The following is a 23,019-nucleotide window of genomic DNA, read 5'->3' on the forward strand; positions in this document are numbered from 1 at the left end:
TAGTATGTCCATAAGATTATTTATCAAAATGGTATAATTTTTATTGGTGCCTTTGTCGATTAGGCGTCACTTGATTTTATAATAAGCGACAATTGACTGAAATGTAATGGTCTAAACTATTTAGGGACCTGTGATGAATTTTTCCATTTTAGTATGGCTGTTGAAAAGGAAGGGAAAGAGTGCCGCCTAACAGAGTGGCGGCACCAAATTTTAAATAGGACTAATTGTCTTTTAAGCTCTCCTTATTTATTATTTTCTTTTTATTCTCCTTCAACTCACTATAATGTGTTTAAACAAACTCTTAATCCATTTTTGTAGTTAAATAAGCCCTTAACTTATGGTTTTTACTCATAAAAGCCCTATATTTTAATTTTAAAGTAAATATATTTTACCCAAAGTAAAGCTATTTAAAAAATATAAACTAATTCACATCTTATGTTGATGTGAATTTGATGAGAATAATTTATTAAATAAAAATAAAAATTTTAAATTTCTTGAGAGTGCTTATATATACGATATTCTTAACTACTTTTTGAAATTTTTATTACTTTTTGGTTTTATGTTGATATTAAAGTTGTATATAATTTTATTGCATCAACAAAAATTAAGATAAGAGCTTGAAATTCAAAATATATAATTTAATATTAAAATAAGCGGGTTTTATGAGAAAAAATCATAAGTTAAGGGCTTATTTAACTACAAAATAGATTAAGAGTTTGTTTAAACACAATATAGTGAGTTGAAAAGAAATAAAAATAAAATAATAAATAAGGAAGGCTTAAAAGGCAATTGGCCCTATTTAAAGTTTGGTGTCGTGACTCGGTTAGGCGGCACCCTTTTACCCTTTCTTTTCAGCAACCATACTAAAATGGAAAAATTACATCATAAATCCCTAAATACTTTAGACTATTATATTTCAGTCCAGTGCCGCCTATTAGCTATTGCAGCCCGGTGACGCCAATCTCACAGGCAGCATCAATAAAAACTATATCATTTTAGTAAATAATCTTATAAACATACTATTTTAGTTATTAATTTTATTTTTTGTATTATTTAAATAAAAAACCCGTGTATTTCTTTTTAATATTTTACTGACCCGAATCCAATAACTTACTTTTTATATATTTTACTTTCATTATGGCAGCTTAATTACACACGTGTCTAATATACACAAACATAGTTGTGTGGTCGGTACCGCGTCATCCAAAAATGTCTGTTACGTGTCATTATTTTAGTGGTCGGATGAGAATTAGGTAATTCAATAATGAATAGGCAATAGACAGAGGATACATTTTCCGGGGCCGAGCGAGTTCTATAGTTTCAGACCTTCCTTTCGCTGTCTATCAGAAATAGAAAACTTGCACGCAAGTGTTTCTCCTTCTGCTTTTTCTTTCTTTAAAGAGAATCAAAAGGAAATTAAAGAATTTTGTATGTAGAGAAAAAAAGATCAGCATCGATAATTAAAAAATGGCGGTGTTTCTAGCTACCACTGTTTCTACTACTCGTATGGCCTCTTCTTTTATTGCGTCCTCACAAACAAGCAAACCCCATGCTTTTATATCTCCAACCAAGAACAACCTCGCTCCAAGAAGAATCACAAGGCTTAAACCTCTCCACGTGGCAACTCCATCATCAGCAGTAGCACCCTCACCGGATCAGAAACAAGACGAAGAGTATAGAGTTAGCGATGAGTTTAGTGAAGAGGGTTCAGATGCTAAGTTCTCGTGGAAAGATCATTGGTACCCGGTTTCTTTGGTTGAAGATTTGGACCCAACTTTACCAACCCCATTTCAGCTTCTGGGTCGTGATTTAGTGCTTTGGTTTGATAAATCAAAGAATCAATGGGTTGCTTTTGATGATAAGTGTCCCCATAGGCTTGCTCCTTTATCTGTATGTGCCTTATTTCTCTCTATTCTTAAACCCTGTAAGCTCTAGTGAATATATTTTGCAGCATTTACATTTTTTTGTTTGCCCTATTGAACCTTCATTAAACATGTCACTCTGTTCAGTGCATAAGCTAAAGTTCAAATTTGGTTGCCCCTTAAATTTGGCTATTTGTATCTGCTACCAAATGAAAAAAAATGGGTTACTGAATTCTGGGTTTTGATTGGTATCTTTGCAACTTTGTAGGAAGGGCGACTAGATGAAAATGGGCACTTGCAATGTTCATATCATGGATGGTCTTTTGATGGATGTGGATCATGCACTAGGATTCCTCAGGCTGCATCTCAAGGTCCTGAAGCTCGTGCTGTTCAGTCTCCAAGAGCCTGTGCTACTGTGTTTCCTACAATGGTGTCTCAAGGATTGCTTTTCGTTTGGCCGGACGAGAATGGGCAGGAAAGAGCTAGTGCCACCAAGCCCCCAATGTAATTCATTGCATCTAATTTTAGTATATGTTTGTTGTTCAAACTTCTAGGTTAAGTACTAAACCAGATGATATAGTATAATATATCTTGATGAAACATCATTGCTATGTTTTTAGGTTACCTGATGACTTTAAAGAACCGGAGTTTGCAACCGTTAATATTCAGCGTGATCTGTTCTATGGTTATGATACCCTCATGGAGAATGTCTCTGATCCTTCCCATATTGATTTTGCTCATCACAAGGTACTTTTACAAGCTTTATTAGATTTAGTTTACATACATGGTTTAGATGATATCCAAAGATCCATCATGGTATACTGATCGCTTGAAGAATCCATTACTTTTCAAGTCAAGCAACTTTTAAGATGAACCTTATAAATTTTAAGTTTTCAATTGGGGCTTTAACAATGCTTTTCGATCCCTACTCTTAGTTTTCGAAATAAATACAAGCATCAAAATATAATTCATTTTATTGCTGATAAATCTTGTATTTTGTCAACATAGGTTACAGGGAGGAGAGACCGAGCTAAACCTCTTCCGTTTAAGGTGGAGTCTAGTGGTCCTTGGGGCTTTGGTGGATCAAATGATGATAATCCCAAGATCAGTTCTAAGTTTATAGCACCATGTTATTATATAAATAAGTAAGTCTGTCATCCTTGTTTAAGATTTAAAATTTCAGTGCATCTTAAACTACTTTTACAAATGGACCAACAAGCCTTAATCCCACACTAGATTTGTAGTCTGCTACAAGAAACAATACATAGAAACATTTAAGTCGGTTACATGAATCCTCATCCTCCAATCATCCCTATCCACCACCATCCTCTCTTATCAGTCCAAATAGTTTCATATCATTATTTTTCTCCTTCAAGAATATCCTTTTCGGTCTCCCTTTCATCTTGTTACATGCATAAAGAGCCAAATGCAGCTTAGATCAGTTAATAAATTGTTGTCTTTTGTATTAATGTCTTTCAAAATTTTATGGATCTTCCAATTTTATGGTACTTGTACTACGATGCTCTGCAGAATAGAGATAGACACGAAACTTCCTATAGTTGGTGAGCAGAAATGGAAGATATGGATATGTTCGTTCAATGTACCAATGGCTCCAGGGAAGACTCGATCAATCGTTTGTAGTGCTCGAAACTTCTTCCAGTTTACAGTGCCTGGGTCTGCCTGGTGGCAGGTGAGTACTATTTCATTGTGCTTCTAATGCATATTTTCGTGTCTGATATTGCAGTAAAATGAGGATCTTTAATCATATCTCTCTCTTTATGATGTTGCAAATAGCGCTAGCCTTTCTTGTTTTCTATATGCGTTCTGTTAGAACTTCTTGTAAGGTTTATTCATCACGAACTATTTTATTTTTCCACGTTTTCTGTGATATGCTTGCTTTAATTAGCATCCATGTTCCTAATCAAAGTTTCATGTTAAGGGAAAAGCCTCGATTTTGGTACCCAAGTTTTGCTTCATTTCTGTATAAATTCTTTAAGTTAAATCATTCCCTGCTTCTCATGTCAGGTGGTTCCTAGATGGTTCGAGCATTGGACTTCGAACAAGGTCTATGATGGAGACATGATTGTTCTTCAAGGACAAGAAAAGATCTTTCTTTCAAAGTCCATGGAGAGTTCTGAGGACATAAACAAGCAGTACACAAAGCTCACATTCACACCCACACAAGCTGATCGCTTCGTCTTGGCATTTCGAAATTGGCTAAGACGTCACGGCAATAGTCAACCTGAATGGCTCACCTCGGTTGGCCAACAGCCTCTACCATCCACAGTATTATCAAAACGCCAGGTACGCTAAACTTAAAATTTACTAATATCCCCTGTCCCCTTAACAGCTTCTATTCAAACATGTTCATGAACTTTTAATCATCATCTGCAGATGTTAGATAGATTCGAGCAGCATACGCTCAAATGTTCATCATGCAAACAAGCATACAAATCATTTCAAACATGGCAAAAGATCCTAATGGGTGCAACGGTTGCATTTTGCGCAACAGCCAGCATTCCATCCGACATGCAATTCCGAGTAGTTTTAGCACTACTTGGAGTGGTTTCTGCAGGTTTGGCATATACATTGCATGAACTGGAAAAGAACTTCGTTTTTGTTAATTATGTACACGCTGAAATCGATTAGAACAAGTTTTCACTTTAGCCATACTTGTCCAAGTAGTTAGAAGTTTACAGTGTATATATATTGAAAGAGATTACAGTAAGATTTTAAAATGTAATACAAATTTTGGACTTATACTTCATCTTTTTTTTTTCCTTATTTTTTTTTAAACTAAATATCATTTTGTATAAACTAAAATCTGCTGTCTTTTTCAATTAGCAAATGCCAGCAATTTATTTATTTTTCTAAATTTCCCGCTGTTTTCAGTTTATAGTTAAAAGGAAAATGGGATTACATCATGTAGCTTGGAAAACAATCTTGGATTTTAATGGGGCATTAATTTTCTGTCATTTCTCGTAACTCATCCAATGTCATATTTGAACAAAAGCTTCGTTGATGGAAAGACTTGTAATGGTGATAAGTGAAATTACATAAAAATTGATTTTTAATAAAGTTGTGAATTATGTAGTACTCAAATTTTGCCCGGGCTCAAAATATTTACAATTCAATTACAAGACTCAATACTTAACCTATACCATCAGCCCAATTAAGACCCAAAACACAACTCAAAATCTCGAGCCCAACATTACAAGGCCTGATTGGCCCAAAATATCAAAAATTTTCAAAAAACCCTAGGGTTTCTATCCACTCTAGCACCGTAGACTTGGTCGCCCCGCACCCCACGTGCCTCCATCAGTGTACCCTCCGCCTGATGGTTGTTTCCTTGCACCGAAATAGCAAGGTTTTCCTTCGTTGACCCTCTATAGACCTGCAAACATGACAAAGAAGGGAGAACAGGAAAGAGCAGAGCCGAACAGTAGCAAATATAGATTAAATTTTTTATATTCGGCTATAAGAAGCCTCAAACGTAAAAATATTGTATTACACACACTATCAATCAAAAAATAGAACAAAAGTTTCGAAAGGTTAATCTTTTCACCATCTATTTTCATTTTTTTGCTTCTTTTATTTTATTTATTTTATTTTTATAACACAAATCTTTCAAATAAAAGAGGAAAAGAAAAACTTACCCAAGTAGCCTCACGCTCATCCGTCGTCGAGGGCGTTTCACCGACGCCGAGGGCCCCAAGACCGTTTAAGGTTTGGCCTTGGCTTTGACGGCTGCGTCGGCTAAGTAAAAGGACCAAATAGACACTTTTATTCGGTTTTTGTTGCAAATAAGAGGATAGGCCTCTAGATCCGGTCAAAACGAGCCTAAGGGGACCGTTTTGCATCCCTCCGACCACCGTGCAAGGTGGAGGAGCGGTAGTTCGGCGACGGCGGCAATGATGGGTTTCCTAACCCTAGCAGAGAAGAAATAAGGGAGGGGGGAGTGTTTAAAAGTTTTTTTTTAAAGAGCAGTAAAAATGAATTTTTTTTAAAATATTTTGACTTAAGTAACAAGAAGCAAATGGCGCCGTTTTGGTGATTGAGTTCAGAGGCCAAAACGACATCGTTTTGGGCCTCTGACCCGCGAGACCCGACCCGCCTTAGGGGAATCCGCGCGTTTTCAGTAAATGGACTATTTATGCGCGGTCCTCCCGCATTTCTGATTATTTAAATTTAATCCTTTTTATTTTTCTTTTATTTTTAAATTTAACCGCATAATTTTACCTCTGTTCCAATTTGGTCCTTAGACCATTTGAAGAGGCAGACGGGTAAAACAAGCGTATAAGGGCTGGGAATATTTTCCCAATCGGTCCCTCAGTTTTCAAGCGCGTTTCAAATCCGTCTTTTGCCCTTTTTTTTATCTCGAATTTCCCCTTTTAATTTTATTTAGATTTTGATTTAGTCATTTCTATATACTTGCATTTATTTTATTCGAATTCGGACCCTAAAGTTTCATTTTATCTACAATCTAACCCTTTTTCACGTAAATTTGGACTCTTTGATATTTTATTTATTTATTTCATTTATTTATTTTAAACTATTTTATCTATTTTTATATGATAAACTGTTTTAGATTATTTTGGATGTATTATTCTAAATTATTTCATATATTATATACTTGAATTGCTTTATATATTTCTAAGCTTGCTTTTTCATGTATAATTGTTTTATTACTTGTTTAAATTGTTATCTTATGCTAAACTCTTTTATTTATTTAAAAATAGTTTTATTATTTTTATATATATATTATTTATTTTACACTTTTGTGTATGTATATATATATTTTCTATTTTAAAATCACTCATATGAATCCTTTTTAATTTGCTTTGTGTAATATAGATTTTAAAATTCTTTTACATTATTTATTTTAAACTCGCTTTATGTATTATTCATTTTAAAATGTTTTATTATTTACTTTAAATTTTTTTATATATTATGAATTTCAAATTGTTATATCTATTTTTTGTATATATACTAGTTATTTCTTTGATGTCTTGTATATTACCTATTTTAAAATTTCTTTTACATATACTCTATTTTTAAATTATTTTGTACATTGTTGATATTAAATTTCTTTTCACATTATTTATTTCAATTTCATTTGTTATCATTTTAAAATTTGTTTTACATTTTATTTATTTTAATTTGCTTTATCATTTTTTAAAATTGTTATATATATTATTTAATTCATTGGTCTTTAATTATTAATGTTAGTATTTAAATGATGCATGTTGTGAGATTATTGCCATTGCATGTACTATGATTCGTTTACTTGTATTTCCATATTATTGTCATTCACTCGTGTAATATTTTTATTCATGTATCATCTTTCCATGTCGCACTATATTTTTATTTCATATTATCGCCCTATGAATCAAGCCTCGTTACATTCATCCAATAAATTGTTTTATTTTTTAATCTAAACGAATAACGTACTTTATTAAACATGATATTCGCTATATTTCAAAAAGAAAATTTTCTAAATAAGGCAATATTTTGCGTTTTGGAACATCGAGGAATTGTGCCCTAACTTACGGGGTTTCGGTTTTCTTGTTGATTCTAAATAGCCAAATATCCTTTTGAGTTTTAAAATACACAGGATTCCAATTTAAATTAAAGACGACCTTGCGCTCCGGAATTCATGGTATTGTGTCCTAACTTACGAGATGTGATACTCCGATATCTCGAGATAAGGAAATCTTTAACAATCGTTTTGAGCTAATTGAAGAATTTTAAAATCGATGTTAATAAAAAGGGATCGTATTTCAAATCTATTCTCGATTTTCAATTTTCGACATTAAGACACTAACTAATTAGTTCGGTACCAATTTTTGGGCGTGTCGAGGGTGCTGATCCTTCCTCGCACGTAACCGACTCCTGAACTTATTCTCTTGAATTTCGTAGACCAAAATGTCGTTAAACTAAAATTGTTTTATTAAAACAAAGGTGATCCGATCACACTAAATAAATATCGGTGACAACTTCATTTTCGTTTTTCAAAGTCGATTCCCGTTTAAAAAAAAAAAGGTTTCAGACAAATTATTTTTATTTTTTATATATAAATGTTGAAATAAATAACAAATAATAACAAATAAGCTTCGTCTTTGGTTTTCACGTATTCAATTGATAAAAAGTTTTTATCAAATCTTGATCATGTGAACTTAGCTTTTTTGATCGATCTTTTTTGTTGTTTCTATTTTGTTTCTTCTTTAAACCACCTTCAAAATCTAGGAAATTAGGGTTTGAATTGAACATCAAAAATGAATTAATGGAGAACGATATGGCGGGGCTATGTCTTAACAATGAGGAAGAGGAGGGTTGGAGGGTGGAAGGGGAAAAGAAGACAAATTGAATTAAGAATTTTGCTTGGTGGGGGTGCTTTCTGACAACAAGTGTAGTTAATTTTCTAGCCGTGAAAAATACATTGGCTAATTTATGGCATCCAATCAGTGGGATGGTGATCTTAGGTCTAGGAGAGAAGCGATTCTTGTTCATATCCTTTCATGAGGTCGATATTCACATAGTCATGAATGGAGCACCATAGACCTTTAACAACCACCTACTAGTTTTCCATAGATTAATGGCAGACGAGAATCCAATGAAAGTACCTTTGATTTATTCATTCTTTTAGGTTCAAATTCATGATATACCAACAAGAATGATTTCTGAAGAACTTGCAAAATAGTTTGAGTATTCCTTGGTACTTTTGTCGAAAATGATACAAAACAAATCAACAAGGGATTTCGTGGGTATATGAGAATACGGGTTCAATTGGATGTAAGAGTCTCTTTAAAAAAGAAAGAAGAAGTTAATAATTTTGTCGGGAAAACAATTCTATGCACGATTTCAATATGAGAAATTGGCTATTTTCTGTTTTCTTTGTGAAAAACTCGGGCATGGAGATATTTTTGCCCTATCAGAATAACAACAGATTGTCAAGAGATGGAGTTGGGATGGGAGCTATCGTTGAGGGCACCAGGGAGGAGGGTTGTTACCACCACTAGTGCTTGGTTGAGGGAAGATGGGGGTTTTATTAGAGGAAGAGAAAGGGGGAAAGCACAAATGGGGGAAGCAAAGGGTGGGGTTCACAGACAGAAGCAATTTCAGAGAGGACAATACATAAGTCCAATATTAGGATTCAATTTGAAAGGAAAGCTGAATGAAGGATAGGGAGCTGAGGATGAGAATAAGGAAGGATCTACAGGAAGACAAAGGATGGAAGAGGAAGAAGATATGCCAATAGAAGGAAGTGATGGGAAGAAAAGACTAAGGGTTTATCAAAGAGGAGATTGGTAATTCAGAATCTCTAGAAAGCATGATGAAGTATGAATGTGCAAGTCTCCAATCAAGACTGGCAAGGGCAGGTTAACCGATAGTAATGAAAATCCTTAGTTGAAATGTCCGGGGGTTGGGGAGCCCTTAGGTGCGTAGAAGGCTTCAGCATGTGTTGAAAGCTAATAAACCCCAAGTAGTCTTCATTATGGAGACAAAATTGAACAACAAAAGGATGGAACGTGTTTGAAGACAATGTGGTTTTCAGAACGGAAGAACGGATTGGCGTGTCAGTAGAAGGTACAAGAGGAGGGCTCAATATGGGTTGGAAGGAAGGGATGAATGTAACATTACGAATTTTTTTGAATAATCGTACTGATGTGGAAATAGATGAAGATTCCAGTATCAAAAGATGGAGGTTCACTGGATTCTATGGATCACCAGAAGTTAGCAAAAAAAAGGAGAGTTGGAGCTTATTAAAATCACTAGGTCAAGATCATAGCTTGGCATGGTTAGTGGGGAGATTTCAATGAGATATTATACTTAATTCGAGAAAAAATGGGAGGGGGCTAAGAGAGGAAGGACGTATACAGGATTTTAGAGAAACATTAAAAACTTGTCAACTAGAAGACTTGGGATTCATAAGGGTGTGGTTCACATGAGAAAGAGGAAATTTTGCAGAGAACAATATTAGAGAGAGTCTTGATAGATATATAGCAAATATGGAATGGTGGACAATGTGGCCTAATTACAAAGTTTGGACATTCTTTCTCAAATCATTGTCCCTTAGTAATAGAGACAAAGTTAGACGATCTGGTGTTTAGAGCCGAAAACTTTAGATTTAAGCAATAGTGGTTGTTGGAAAACACGTATGAAGAAGAGATTAGGTGTCTTTGGGGATAAAGCAACGGGGATGTTCCTCAAAGATTGATAGATCTTGGAAAGGATTGTTACAATGGGCTAAACGTTTGAAGAATAATGAGGTAGGAAAAAGGAAAAGCTTGGAGAAAAGAATGTATAATCTTATGGATGAGGAGCGATCAGATGAAGTGATAGGTGACCTATTGGGATTGAAGGTGGAATTAAACTTGAAAATGGATAAAGAAGAACTTTATTGGGAACAAAGATATGCCTTTCATAGAAAAAGGAGAAATCAAATAAAAGAACTAAAAAAAAAAAGATGGCTCGCTCACATTGGAAAAAGATGAGATGATGAATATTGCAGAAAATTATTTTTCAGAACTATTCACCACATGAGGAGGAGAGATATTGGAAGGGGTGTGGGATGGAGTAAATAAATATATAAAAAAAGATATGAATCGAGAACTGACAGAAGGGTACAAGATCGAAGAAATTATAAACGCCCTTAAAGGCATGGCGCTCGTGAAAGCGGTGAGAGAAGACGATTTTCTTGCAATTTTCTTCCATAAATTCTGGCATATATTAGGGAAAGAAGTGGGGGAATATTGTCACAGCATTTTAAAATGAGGTAACCTGTTGGAAACTATATAACTTAACCTTGATTGTCTAAATTCTGAAAAAGTTGTGTCCAACCAGTTTAAAATATTTTAGACCATAAGCTTATATTTGGTTCTTTATAAAATTATATCAAAATCAATGGCTAATAAATTTAGTCAAATCTTAAATAGTTGCATTGACGAAGCTTAAAGTGCTTTTTATCCCAGGAAGAATAATTACTGATAATGTTTTATTGGCCTATGAAATCCTACATATATGAAAACAAAAAAGATTAGTAATTAATGAATCTTTTGTACTTAAATTGAATATGAACAAGACGTATGATAGGGTTGAATGGGGGTTTTTAAAAGAGATAATGATAAGATTTGACTTCGCGAGTACATGAGTAGAGTTTATTATGAAATGTATCTCCTCCGTCTCTTATTCAATTTGCATTAATGGAGAAGTGGGGAAAGATTCAAGCCAATAAGGGGGCCTCAAATAAGGCGACCCACTGAGCCTATATTTATTTCTTATTTGCGGAGAGCGTCTCTCTACCTTGATGAGGATGGCGAAGAATGAAAAAAGAATAAGAGGCATAAAGGCAAGTAGGAGTGGGCTAGCGATAACTCATTATTTGTTGATGACTACGTACTTTTTGGAGAAGGAACAGAAAGGGAAGCAAACGAGCTAATAAATATTCTAATTAAGTATGAAAAGAAATCTAGGCAGAGCATCAACTTGGATAAATCGACAATGTTGTTTAGCTCAAACTGTTCGACACAAGCAAAGGATTTGGTGACCCAAGTTTTACGTGTAAGAAGGGCAATGAACGTCTAAAGATATTTGGGATGCCAAGTATTGTGGGGAGGCAGAAACAAAAGACGTTTCAAAATTTAAAAGACAGAATCGTTGAACGAGTGAACAATTGGTGCATTAAAACATTATCCCAAGGCAGTAAGGAAGTCTTTATTAAAAGTATTCGTCAATCTATACCAACTTACGTGATGCCATGTTTTTTTATTGCCAATTTCATTATGTCAAGAAATGGAGTAAGAAATTAGCCGATTTTGGTGGCAAAAACAGGAAGGAAAAAAGGGGTATTCACTGGTGTAGTTGGGATAAGCTTTGCAAACATAAAGACTGTACAAGCCCATTTGGCCCCATCCCAAATACAAATCAAACCCTAAACCTACTAGGCCCAAAGCAATGTGGCCCAAACCATGACAAGAAAATAGTAACATTTCAAACCCTAGGTGCGCCGCACCTAGGGTCTTCTGACTCAGACCGCCCACAGCCTGCAGCCACCGCCCTTGTCATTGTGCCACCACCTAAAGCTGTACCTGCAAGTATTAACGAGACAAGACAGAAAGCAAGAAGCAAGTCGTAAAGAAAATGCCTATAAAAGGCCAAATCGAAAACCATTTGTATGTTGGCATTTTTGGTGAAATGAGAAACAATATTTGATTCTAAAAATACAAAGCAAGAACGGATATCAGTAATATCAAAAGGTAAATAACAACAGATCAAAAAACACCATCAAGGGTCACAAATACCAACACGAAACCGCAGCAAGAAGGATCGAAAACAGAAGCCAAAGGTTCATCTATTTTCCTTTTTTTTTTGAATTTATTTGTACATACCAAACCATATTTTATTAAAAATGACATATATATATATTTAAATAGAAATATAGTAAAAATAAAAAATAATAAAATTCTTACCTTTGGGCAATTTTACCACCGTAGTATGGGTGGCCAGCAGCAGCAGCCGCAATGGCGATAATGGGACCCCGACCGATTCGATTTTCTCCGGAGAAAATTTCTCTATCTCTTCTTTTTTCTTAAATCTCAGCAGGAATGAGAAACCAAAAATTTTTTTGATTTTTATAGGGCTTGCATACGGTGCCGTTTTGGGCATTAACCCTCAGCCCCTAAACGACGCCGTTTAGGCGCGACCCGAAGACCCGACCCATCTTACCCTGGGATCCGCGTGTTTTTGCTCTTAAGGGCTAATTGCATGCTCGGTTCTTCCGCTTTTTATATGTTTTGCAATCAGGTTTTAATTTCTTTTAAATTGGCCCTGGAATTTATAGCGTTTGCGATTCGGTCCTCCCTTCTGCGACGTCGTTTTAAGGGCTCGGGAAAATTTCCCTTTTGGCCCTCCGCAGTTGCGCGCGTTTTCAAATTAGTCCATTTCTCCTTTATTATTTTTTAAATCGGCCCCAAAACTTCATTTTGTTTCAAATTCAGTCCCTTTTTCATATTTAATACGTTTTTTTTTGTATTATTTTTGCCTTTTTTATTTTTAATATTATTTATCATTTTATTTATTATTCTCATTGTTATAATTAGCATGTTTATACTATTATTTAGTAATCTTTTTATTTTCCATTTAACACTTATATATATATTTTATGTATATGTTTATAGTTTTATATATTATTATTATTCCCAATGTATATTTCATGCATACGCGTTTAAATACCATACTATACACATATATGTTATATCTATTTTTGCTCCCATTATACTTGATAATAATATTAGTGTATGTATTATTATATGTGTATATATCTTTAACCTATACATATCGTCTACATTTATATATTATTATTAATTTTTGGTATTATTGTTTTGTTAATGCATTTGTATATCATATATGCATCCTTTTAATAAATATATATATATATATATATATATATATATATACTCCATATTATGCACATGTACATTAATATTATATCATGCATATCATATATATTATGTACATATATATTGTAAATATCATATTGTTTGTACATTCTATTATGTATATTTTATAACTATTATGTACTCATTTCATATATATATATCCCGTATATTTTAATATATCATATATATTTTTGTTTCTATTATTATATATATATATTAATACCATATGTATTATTATCGTTTTATATTATTGTTATTATTATTGTTTTCGTCATCATTGCCATTTTTCTTTTGTCATGTTTTATGCATTTTATTTATTTATTCATGTATTCGGTGGTTTTATTTTCCTCATACATTTGTTTATATTTACACATTACTAGGCTTGCTATTATTTCATTTTATATAATTGCTCACATTATTATTTTTGATATCGTTACGCCCATTATTAATACCAAAATCTACTTTTATAAATCACGTTATATTTTTTCACTCAATATATTCAAACAATTCTTCCATAAAAGCAATATCCTATATTAGGTAATTCGAGATAATCATGCCCTAACTTACTAGGTTTCGACTTTTTTCATTTAACCTAAATAACGGAATATATTCTTTTTAAATCACTATACGAGTTTTGAAAAATGCTTATTCCCAAAGATGTGAAGTGTTGTGCCCTAACTTACCGGGTATGACATTTTGTTATCTCAAAATAAGAATTTGTTTTGGAATAAAGGCAATATTCGGTGTTTGAGAATTCGAGAAAACGTGCCCTAACTTACTGGGTTTCGATTTCTCTCGTTCACTCTAAATAATCGAATACCCTTTAAAATACACAGATTTTACAAAAGGCAAGCTCGCTCTCGAAAATTCAAGATGTTGTGTCCTAACTCACTGGATATGACATTTCATATTTGAGACGAGAAGGTCTTTAATATTTAAGCATTTTCCTTATAAAGAGGGATCGTATTTCAAAAGTCTTCCAAGTTTTCAATCTTCGACACTAAGACACTAATTGATCAACTAGGTACCAATTTTGGGCGTATCGAGGGTGCTAATCCTTCCTCGTGTGTAACCGACTCCCGAACCTGTTTTCTTGATTTGCGTAGACCAAAATTGTTGTTTAAATAAATCAAGTTATTTATTAAAAACAACCACTTTAACGAGGTGACCCTATCACACCTAGTCAAAATGGATCGGTGGCGACTCCCGTCTTTTGTGTTCATTTTCAAAATCCAAGTCGTTTTCGTTTTTCCAAAAAATGGTTACGACAAAGACAAAGGTGGAATGGGGTTTAGGAATCTTGCCAAATTTAATATTGCCCTTCTTGTGAAACAATGTTGGAAATTAATGGAGTACGCAAATTCGTTATTAACAAGAGCTTTAAAAGCTAAATATTTTCCCAACAATGAATTTTTGCAGGCAGAACTAGGAAATTACCCTTCATATACCTAGAGGAGCGTAGAACAAAAAAGAAACTACTAAGAGAGGGGATGGCTTGGAGGGTGGGAAGGGGAGACCGCATATCAACCTGGCAAGATGCTTGGGGTTCCTAGATTGGAGGAATATAGAATTAAAGAATCAGTTAGGAACCATAGAGCTAGGAACCAACTTATTTGGAAGCGAGGAGGCTGCTGTAATACTTAGAATTCCTTTGGCACAACACCAACAAGACGACTCTAGAATTTGGAGTGGTGAACCATCAGGAGAATATACAGTGATGAGCGGTTACAGATGGTTAACAAAAGAGGAACCTAACCTAGATAGTGTTACAAATAATGATACAAACATTGGTAAACTTTTCTATAAAAAAATATAGCAAACAAACTTGCCAGGAAAATTAAAGATTACAAACTGGCGGATGTACAATGGATACATTCCAACTATGGGCAGTCTACACTATAAGAGGATTTGCAATACAGCTATATGCCCTTGCTGCAGAACATATACATAATCGACGGAACATGCCTTCAGGGATTGCGCTGCAGTAAAAAACATATGGAAAGAGTTAGGGATCCAAAATACACGAAGGAACGAGGAAGTTAGATATCAACAGTGTATAAGAGAGTTACTTACCAATACGACAAGAATATAGAATAAGACTATTTTTTGTAGCATTTGGGCAATTTGGTCAAGGAGAAACAATCAGTAGAGGACACAGTTTTTCTTATTTACAAATATATGAGGGAATGGGAAGAGGTAAACCACAATTACCAGGTCAAAGGATAGTAGAACGGTGGAGACCACTTGAACCAGATGAAATCAAAATAAACTTTGATGGGGCCTTTGACAAACAAATATTTAAATATGGAATAGGCATTGTTTGTAGGGACTCAGAAGGAAAGATACTTTACTGTAGATTGGAAGTCAATAATCGAATCCCTACGACGTTTGCAGCAAAGGCTTTGGCCTGCGTACAAGCGGTAAGAATGGGCTTGGATCTGAGTTACCAAAGGGTGGTGGTGGAAGGAGACGCCCTCAGCATCATTAAAAAAATACAGAGAAATGAAAATGATAAATCAATGTTAAGCCCATACATTATCGATATCAAAACTCTTAGCAAAAATTTCAACAAATGTAGATTTAGACGGATAGGAAGAAAAGGGAACGAAACGGCGCATGCAATAGCGCAAGAAGCTTTAAAGCTTAACATAACTACCTACATGGAAGGACAATCGCTTAGAACGGTGATAACACCGGCAGTAAAAGATGCCAAAGATCTGGAACTGTCATAGGGAAGAAAGAAGAAATCGAGAATCTTGCCAACTGTAGGAGTAGATGCATTTAAAAGATAATAGTCGACGCTTAAATCTTTTCTTGGAAATGCGCGACTAGTTTTGGTAGGCTGGGTAGAAGACGAACAGAGAGGAGGCTGAGCTAAGGTTTGCTCAATCTTTGGTTTTATTTTTGAAGTGGGCTTTTAAGTTTAGGCTGATTTAAGAGTTTTTTTTTGGGTTTTTTAAGTTGTTTGTTTATTTCTTAAGATTTGTAAGGAACGTCTTGGGCTTAGCCTTTTAAATGAATAAAATCCTAGATTTACTTGTCAAAAAATAATAAATGTCAAAACTAACTTTTAAAGAAGTATGTGGTTAAGAGTTTTCTATTCGCTCTCAGGATAACGACATCTTTCTCAATTTGCAATGTATAAAGATTTAACCCAAGCCTACATTTATGATTACTTTATCACTCTACTTTTAATTATTAAATATTTTTTAAATATAATTTTAATATTAGTTTTTTTTCTTTTATTTATATCTTCAGTGTGATAAAATTTAATTCACCTTAAAAGATCTATACTTTTAACTATTCCTCGTGAAGGTCCCACTTCTCAAACACATCCCTATGAGTTCATGTGAATCTCACTCATTAATTGTTACTCTTGATCTCAACTGTCATGCCTTATTCAAAGTGATTGAAAGTATGTTCAATCAACATATTACCTAGACCTATGGTGGTAGACTACTTATTCCTAATCTATTAAAGGAGATATAATACGTGACATCTCGAGATTGTAACTAAAGATATTGCTTTAACCTAAAAGGGGAGAATCTTTTCTTCTTTTTCTTCTTTCCTTCCCCCTCCAACTTCCATTGCCTAAACACCCAACAAGGTAACTCTCCACTTTACATACAACCAGGTGAATCGTCCAACTCTACTAGCAAATCCAAACATGAACAATAATTAAAAGTTATCTCATTTGCTAAAAATGCTTAATTTAGGATTTCAACAATATATTTTAATGGTTATCAAGTCTCAATTTAATGGTAAAAACCTCATGATAATCCTTTCTAGTTTTTATCCTAATTCTAACGTATGATAGGCTAAGATTGAAAAATTGAAAAGAAAAGTAAATTCCTTTAATATTTTCAAATCAGGCGAATATATATGAGAATTTCTTAATAAGTTATTTTTATTTTTAGATACGTATTCAATGTTATATATTAAAAACAATTTTATAGATTTATAATTCTAGGATAATCATATGTAAGGTTTATATATATATCGTTTTAAGTCGATATTGACAAGTTTGGTTATGTGCTTATCATATTACTTGTTATTTTTGTCATATGATATTTTACAAGTTTACTGTTATGATTAAATTTAAAGAATAATTTATATGTTAATAACATCTCTTGATTCATAATTTGCAGTAAAAGTATTAGAGAAGTCTTTATTTGTAAGGGTGGATTGCATTTCAGTTTTTCTATTGAAAAATTAGTAAATTAGTTTTTATATATTTCAAACGTGCAAATTAACCTCTTTATTAAATTTTACCAATCAAATGACGACATGAAACATTAATTTAAATGGTTAATTGTTAATTTAGTCCCTAAATTATAGCAAAATATCTTTTTATTTTTTATTTTTTCTTAACAATAATACTAAAACTACACAAAATTTTAAAATAAATATAAACTATTAAAATTATTAAAATTATGTTAAAAATTCAAAAAATTAGCGTTCAATTTTTACAAAATTTTTCATTTTAGTTCTAGTTCTAAAAATTTAATAAATTTGACTCTCAACATTTATAAAATCTATCAATTTAGTCCTAACTCTAAAATTTTAAAAATATCTTTAAAAACCATTTTAACCCTTTATAACCCAATGACTAACCCATGTGACATATTAAAATAAGAAAAATAGTACACTCTTTTAAGTCACTTACAAAAGGAACTCTAAAAAGTTGGGATAAAACACAAAATATTTAGGGTAAACTATACCAATTGTCCCTAAATTTTGTTTAAAATTACATTTCGTTCATCCAACTTTCAAAAGTTACATAATATTCACTAATGTTATTGCAAATTAATTTAAATGATCAATTACTAATTTAGCACCTGAACTACAACTAAAATTTTATTTTGATACTTTTAAAAAATTTAATCATATTCTAATTTTTTAAATCTTAAAAATTACAGTAAAAATATTTTTAAAAAATATTATTTTTAAAACAATGTGCTATCGATTTATTATTATTATTATTTTTTGTTATCTTTTTTTCTTAAGAAATCAAAGTCAGATTTCCTTTAAAACAAAACCAAATCCAAATTTATTAAAGTCAAACCTTAAATTTAAAGAAGCTCTTTTTTAGTGAATCATGATGTTTTTATTTTTTTCTTTTTAGAAACTTGAGCTCTTTTTCAAGAGCAAATTTTTGAAAAATGCTATTTTTTAAAGGAAGCGTTTTCAGTGGATTTGTACGTGGAAGCGTTTTCAGTGTATTGATAGAAAAACACTTCTAGCTTTAAGCGTTTTCTGCTCTTAATATCTTTTTGTTTTTTTGCTGCCACCCCTTGTGAACATAAAACTTACAAAAGAAGTCTTAATATAGATCTCAAGTCTGATTTCTCTCTTTTTTTTTTTTAAGCAATGTGAGATATAGGTTTATATAGACTCGTAATTCATTTGCAGTTTGTTCCTAAACAATGTGGGATTATTTACTCTTTTAACTAACAACATAAGATTAAATGCTATACTTAATTTTTAAAATTTAAAAACAAAGTTTGTACAACATTAAAATCTAACAAAATAAAACATTATAAACTCTTATACAAATATTATCGTTGTAAAAAAGTCCAATAAAAAAGAAAGACAAACTTACACATATAGTAACACATAAGATTTTATATATAGATATTAAAGTGGAAAAATTAATAGAGATAATATAGTGACGCATATTTTAGTTTTTATTTTTAAATATGTTAAATATTGATATTATTTTACATTTCTCTATATTTCTAAAAGTAAAAAGTACATTAGTTAATAAATAATTCGGTGACAAAGAATTTGTATTATTATTTAGTCTTCTATTAACACATAATTTTAGATTCAAACATGAAACAACTTTACCTCTTTTCCTATAAAACATAAAAGAAAAGAACTAAATCAATCAAGAAAATTACTTAAATAATTTTACATATTTACAAAAATTATTTTATTATGAGAATATTTTTATTTTTTCTTATTTGTAAAAAAAGATAAACAATTTGCAAGTGTAAATAATATTTTAAATATAATTAATACATTATTATAAAATGAAAAAGAACACAAATACGATACGAATGTATAAAATTTTCATGATTAAAAATAAAAGGAAATAAAATAAATATAAAATAAATAACATGAATTATTTACCCGAATAACCCAAAAATAGTTTAAAGATAAATAATTAGTTGTCTAATGATCAACCTCCTCAAATTATAATCTGAACAATATCAAGCAAAATGATAACATTTAAAGATAACAAAATATATTTTGTTAGACTTTAATGTTGTACAAAGTTTTGTCTTTAATTTTTAAGAATTAAGTGTAGGCTTTAATTTTATGTTGTCAGTTAAAAAAATAAGCAATTTCACATTGTCAAGGAATAAATTGCAAATGGATTATGAGTTATATAGACCCATATCCCCTACATCACTTAAAAAAAAAAGAGAAATGAGGCTTAAAGTTTATATAAAGACATGCTTTGTAAGTTTTATTTTCACAAAAGGTGGCACCAAATGAAATAAAATATTGGGAGCAGAAAGTGCTTTTAGTTGGAAGCGTTTTTCTGTCAATACATTAAAAATGCTTCCAGCTATAAATTCGTTGAAAACGCTTCCAACTGAAAGGGTTTTCTTTATTTCTACCTAATGTCGTAAATTTTAAAAAGAAAAAGAAGAATAAGTCTAATCTAGTAATTTAAAAAAAATGACATTTTTTAGAAATTCACTCATTTTTCAATAATGGGGAAACATTTTCAATTTCAATAAAATTCTTGATTTGATGAGAACTATTTAATGCAATGAGACACTAATTTTATATATTGAAGACGCTCTTCAGTATAATTTTAAAAGCACACATTTCAATAAAATCATGGTTCTATTATTGTTGAAATACAATTAAACCAAAGAAACAATACTTTGACAGTAAATAAAATCTTTCGATTTTGCATCTCTCTTTGGCGACGAAGAAGAGGAAGAAGACAAAGAGCTCCTTTAATTGTTTCTCCACCTTTAGAGATGTATTAATGACTCTGAGGTTTTATTTTAAATTAAAATTTCACTTTTTATCTTTTATTTCTTCTCATAAATTTAAAACATTATTTTCTAAAATTTCAAAACCTATGATGTCCTTGTTAATCTAGAAATTTATATTAAAAATTCAAAACCTAGAAATTATTAAAATTAGTAACTTAAAATTAAAGCTTCTTAGGGTCTGTTCTGTAATGCTTAAAAAAACACTTCTGGGTCCAAAAACACTTCTGGAAGAAAAGCTGTGCTAAACAAGCTGCTTTTGGCTGAAATTTTTTGCTTTTCAGAAGTGCTTTTAAAAAACACTTCTGAAAAAGAGAAGCTAAAATTTTTAGTTTTTCCTCTCCTAAAAGCATTTTTAGTGCTTAATTACTTTTTCTGTAACGCCCCAATTTTCGGGAATTCTGTGAATGTTGGCAAAATTTCATGCTTTGATTTTGTCATTTGTGAGTGAAATTATGAAATAGGACCTATGTGAAAATGTTTGAAAATGCTATAGGCTAATTTGTAGTGGCCAAATAAATAATAGTGCAAAATAGGAGGATTTGCATGTCAAACCTCCCATTTTACAAGAAGTGGCCGGCCATCATGTTGTTGAAGACAATATGTGCACTTGATATCCATAATTTATGGTATAAATTGATAAAAAATTGATAATGTGTTAGGTAAATGTTCCATGATGGGCATGATAAGCATTATGGGCATTTTTTTTTATTAACATTATGGCATAGGTATGGCACAAATAATATAGGTTATTTTGTGTCATAAAATGTTGGGTAATAAAATAACAAAAGGATGAAAAGAACAAAGTTTTGTCCATCTTTATTCATCATAGCCGAAAGTTAGAGAAGAGAAAGGAGAGGAGAAAGCTCTTGAGTATTCGGTCACTAGGAGGAGGAAAATTGAAGGTAAGTTCTTGGTACCTTGCTTCTATTTTGAGGTTCATGAGTTCTTCTTGATTCTACCTTAACTCTTGAAGCATATTTTGGTTTTTAGTTGTGTTGTGAGCATTTAGTCATGAATTAAAATGAAGGAAATGGTTGTTGTTTCATGTTCTTTTGATGAAAAATGGAAGATAAGTGAAGTTGAGCCAAACAAATGAGCATGCATGTGCCTTAGATGCTAAAGGGAAAAATCGGCTAACATGTTGGGCTTTAAAATGATGAAATGGAGATTATACTTAAGTAAAATCATAGATATGTGATGATTGATTGGTGATATACATGTTTAAATAACATGCATGTAAGGTATGTGTGAAAGAGTGATTTGGTAATAAATCTGCTTGGGACAGCAGCAGTAACGTAACTTTGGAAAATCACCATAAATTGTGGGAGATGAATTAGAAGCTGAATAAATTATGTAATTAAAGCTTATTGAGTCTAGTTTCTAATGAAATAAACAAGAACATATTTTGAATTCTGTACAATGAGAAATTTGATTCGTAATGAAGAGTGGTCAGATTAGTCAAACAGTGAAACATGAGAAACTTTGAGAAAAATCTGGTATTGATTGGCTAAACTAAAAATTCTGAAAATTTTATGGATAGAAGATATATGAGTCTATTTTCAGGGAAAATTAACGGCACTTGATTTGGAGTTTCGTAGCTCCAGTTATAAATGATTTAGTGACTGTTGCTCAGGAAGACAGCTTGCAGTGAAATTATGATTATGTGGTAAACACTGACAAAAATTTGTTAATGAGTTGCTTATTGATTTCTTATAAGCTTATTCTGATCTGTAGGTGTGGTTGGCGAATATTGTAAGGGGTTAATCGTAGTTCGTATTTGAATAGTTAGATTAACGTGTTAGTAATCCAATTGTAGGCGGTTCGTGTGTGGATCTCAATCAAGATATCGTCGCAAATAGGTGTGTAACTAACACCCTCTTATAGACTAGATCGGCATAAGCCGAAAAGCCGAAATGCCGAAAAGCCGGTATTTTGAGATCTTGCGAGTGTGTGAATGCTCATGAGATTAATAGTTTGATGTATATGGTAAATTAAAGTGATAAGACTGCAGAGTGCGCAATTCCATGCATTTCGATATTTTTGGGCTAAATGGGCCAAAAACGGAATAATGGGCCAACGGGCCCAAGTTGGTAAGAAAACGCGGTAAGTGTTTCTAATCGTACGTAAATGGCTATGTTATGTATGAAAACCTTAAGAATAGTGAAATTACTTGAACACCCTTATGTATGCAAAATTACCGTTATATCCCTAGGGTTATTTTTTTTTTTGAAAAGCATGATGTTCTGTTTCTGTATACGTATGCCATGACATATTATTTCTGTTACATGGGGACATGAGTTATATTATGGAGGAAGCGTTCTGGTGGCTATGCCACAAATATCTGATCTGGTGGCTCTGCCACATATATCTATTCTGGTGGCTCTGCCACAATTATTTGTATCTGGTGACTCTGTCACATTATCTGTTCTGGCAGCCATGCTGCAAATTCTGTGGTGTGTAGCGGTTGGGTGGGTCGAGTTGTCTCCCCACACGGTGTAAGGTTGGTACGGGGGTGTATTCGGTTGGATATGGTTGGGTTTCTGCATAAACATGTAATATATGTTCTGTTCTGTTATGGGCCTATGGGCTTTATTCTGAATTTCTGTTCTGAGTTAAGGCAAACTTATTCTGTTTCTGTGGTTTGAGCTGATTTAGACTATGGTTGGGTTATTTTACACACTGAGTTTTCCCAAACTCACC

At 32.4% G+C, this 23,019-nt stretch overlaps 2 protein-coding genes across 2 annotated transcripts; both read left to right on the top strand.

The window, feature by feature from the left end:
• Positions 1-1,260: 1,260 nt before the first annotated feature.
• Positions 1,261-4,737, top strand: LOC108488406 (pheophorbide a oxygenase, chloroplastic). The gene is made up of 7 exons (XM_017792721.2): positions 1,261-1,890; positions 2,131-2,366; positions 2,483-2,609; positions 2,871-3,007; positions 3,393-3,552; positions 3,888-4,166; positions 4,257-4,737. The coding sequence occupies exons 1-7, from the start codon at positions 1,468-1,470 to the stop codon at positions 4,509-4,511; spliced, it is 1,617 nt and encodes a 538-aa protein (XP_017648210.1). The 5' UTR covers positions 1,261-1,467; the 3' UTR covers positions 4,512-4,737.
• A 10,749-nt stretch (positions 4,738-15,486) lies between these two features.
• On the top strand, positions 15,487-16,032 carry LOC108477907 (uncharacterized). Its single transcript, XM_017780379.1, has one exon. The coding sequence runs from the start codon at positions 15,487-15,489 to the stop codon at positions 16,030-16,032; it is 546 nt and encodes a 181-aa protein (XP_017635868.1).
• The last annotated feature ends 6,987 nt before the right edge of the window (positions 16,033-23,019 follow it).

Source organism: Gossypium arboreum, chromosome 7 (assembly GCF_025698485.1).
Source record: "Gossypium arboreum isolate Shixiya-1 chromosome 7, ASM2569848v2, whole genome shotgun sequence".
Taxonomy (NCBI): Eukaryota; Viridiplantae; Streptophyta; class Magnoliopsida; order Malvales; family Malvaceae; genus Gossypium; species Gossypium arboreum.

Bases quoted from the DNA above. Each gene is read 5' to 3' on its own strand.
- LOC108488406 (XM_017792721.2), top strand. From the start codon at position 1,468: ATGGCGGTGTTTCTAGCTACCACTGTTTCTACTACTCGTATGGCCTCT. The intron at 2,367-2,482 runs GTAATTCATTGC...CTATGTTTTTAG, and splicing joins AGTGCCACCAAGCCCCCAAT to GTTACCTGATGACTTTAAAG. The intron at 3,553-3,887 runs GTGAGTACTATT...TTCTCATGTCAG, and splicing joins CTGGGTCTGCCTGGTGGCAG to GTGGTTCCTAGATGGTTCGA.
- LOC108477907 (XM_017780379.1), top strand. From the start codon at position 15,487: ATGGGAAGAGGTAAACCACAATTACCAGGTCAAAGGATAGTAGAACGG.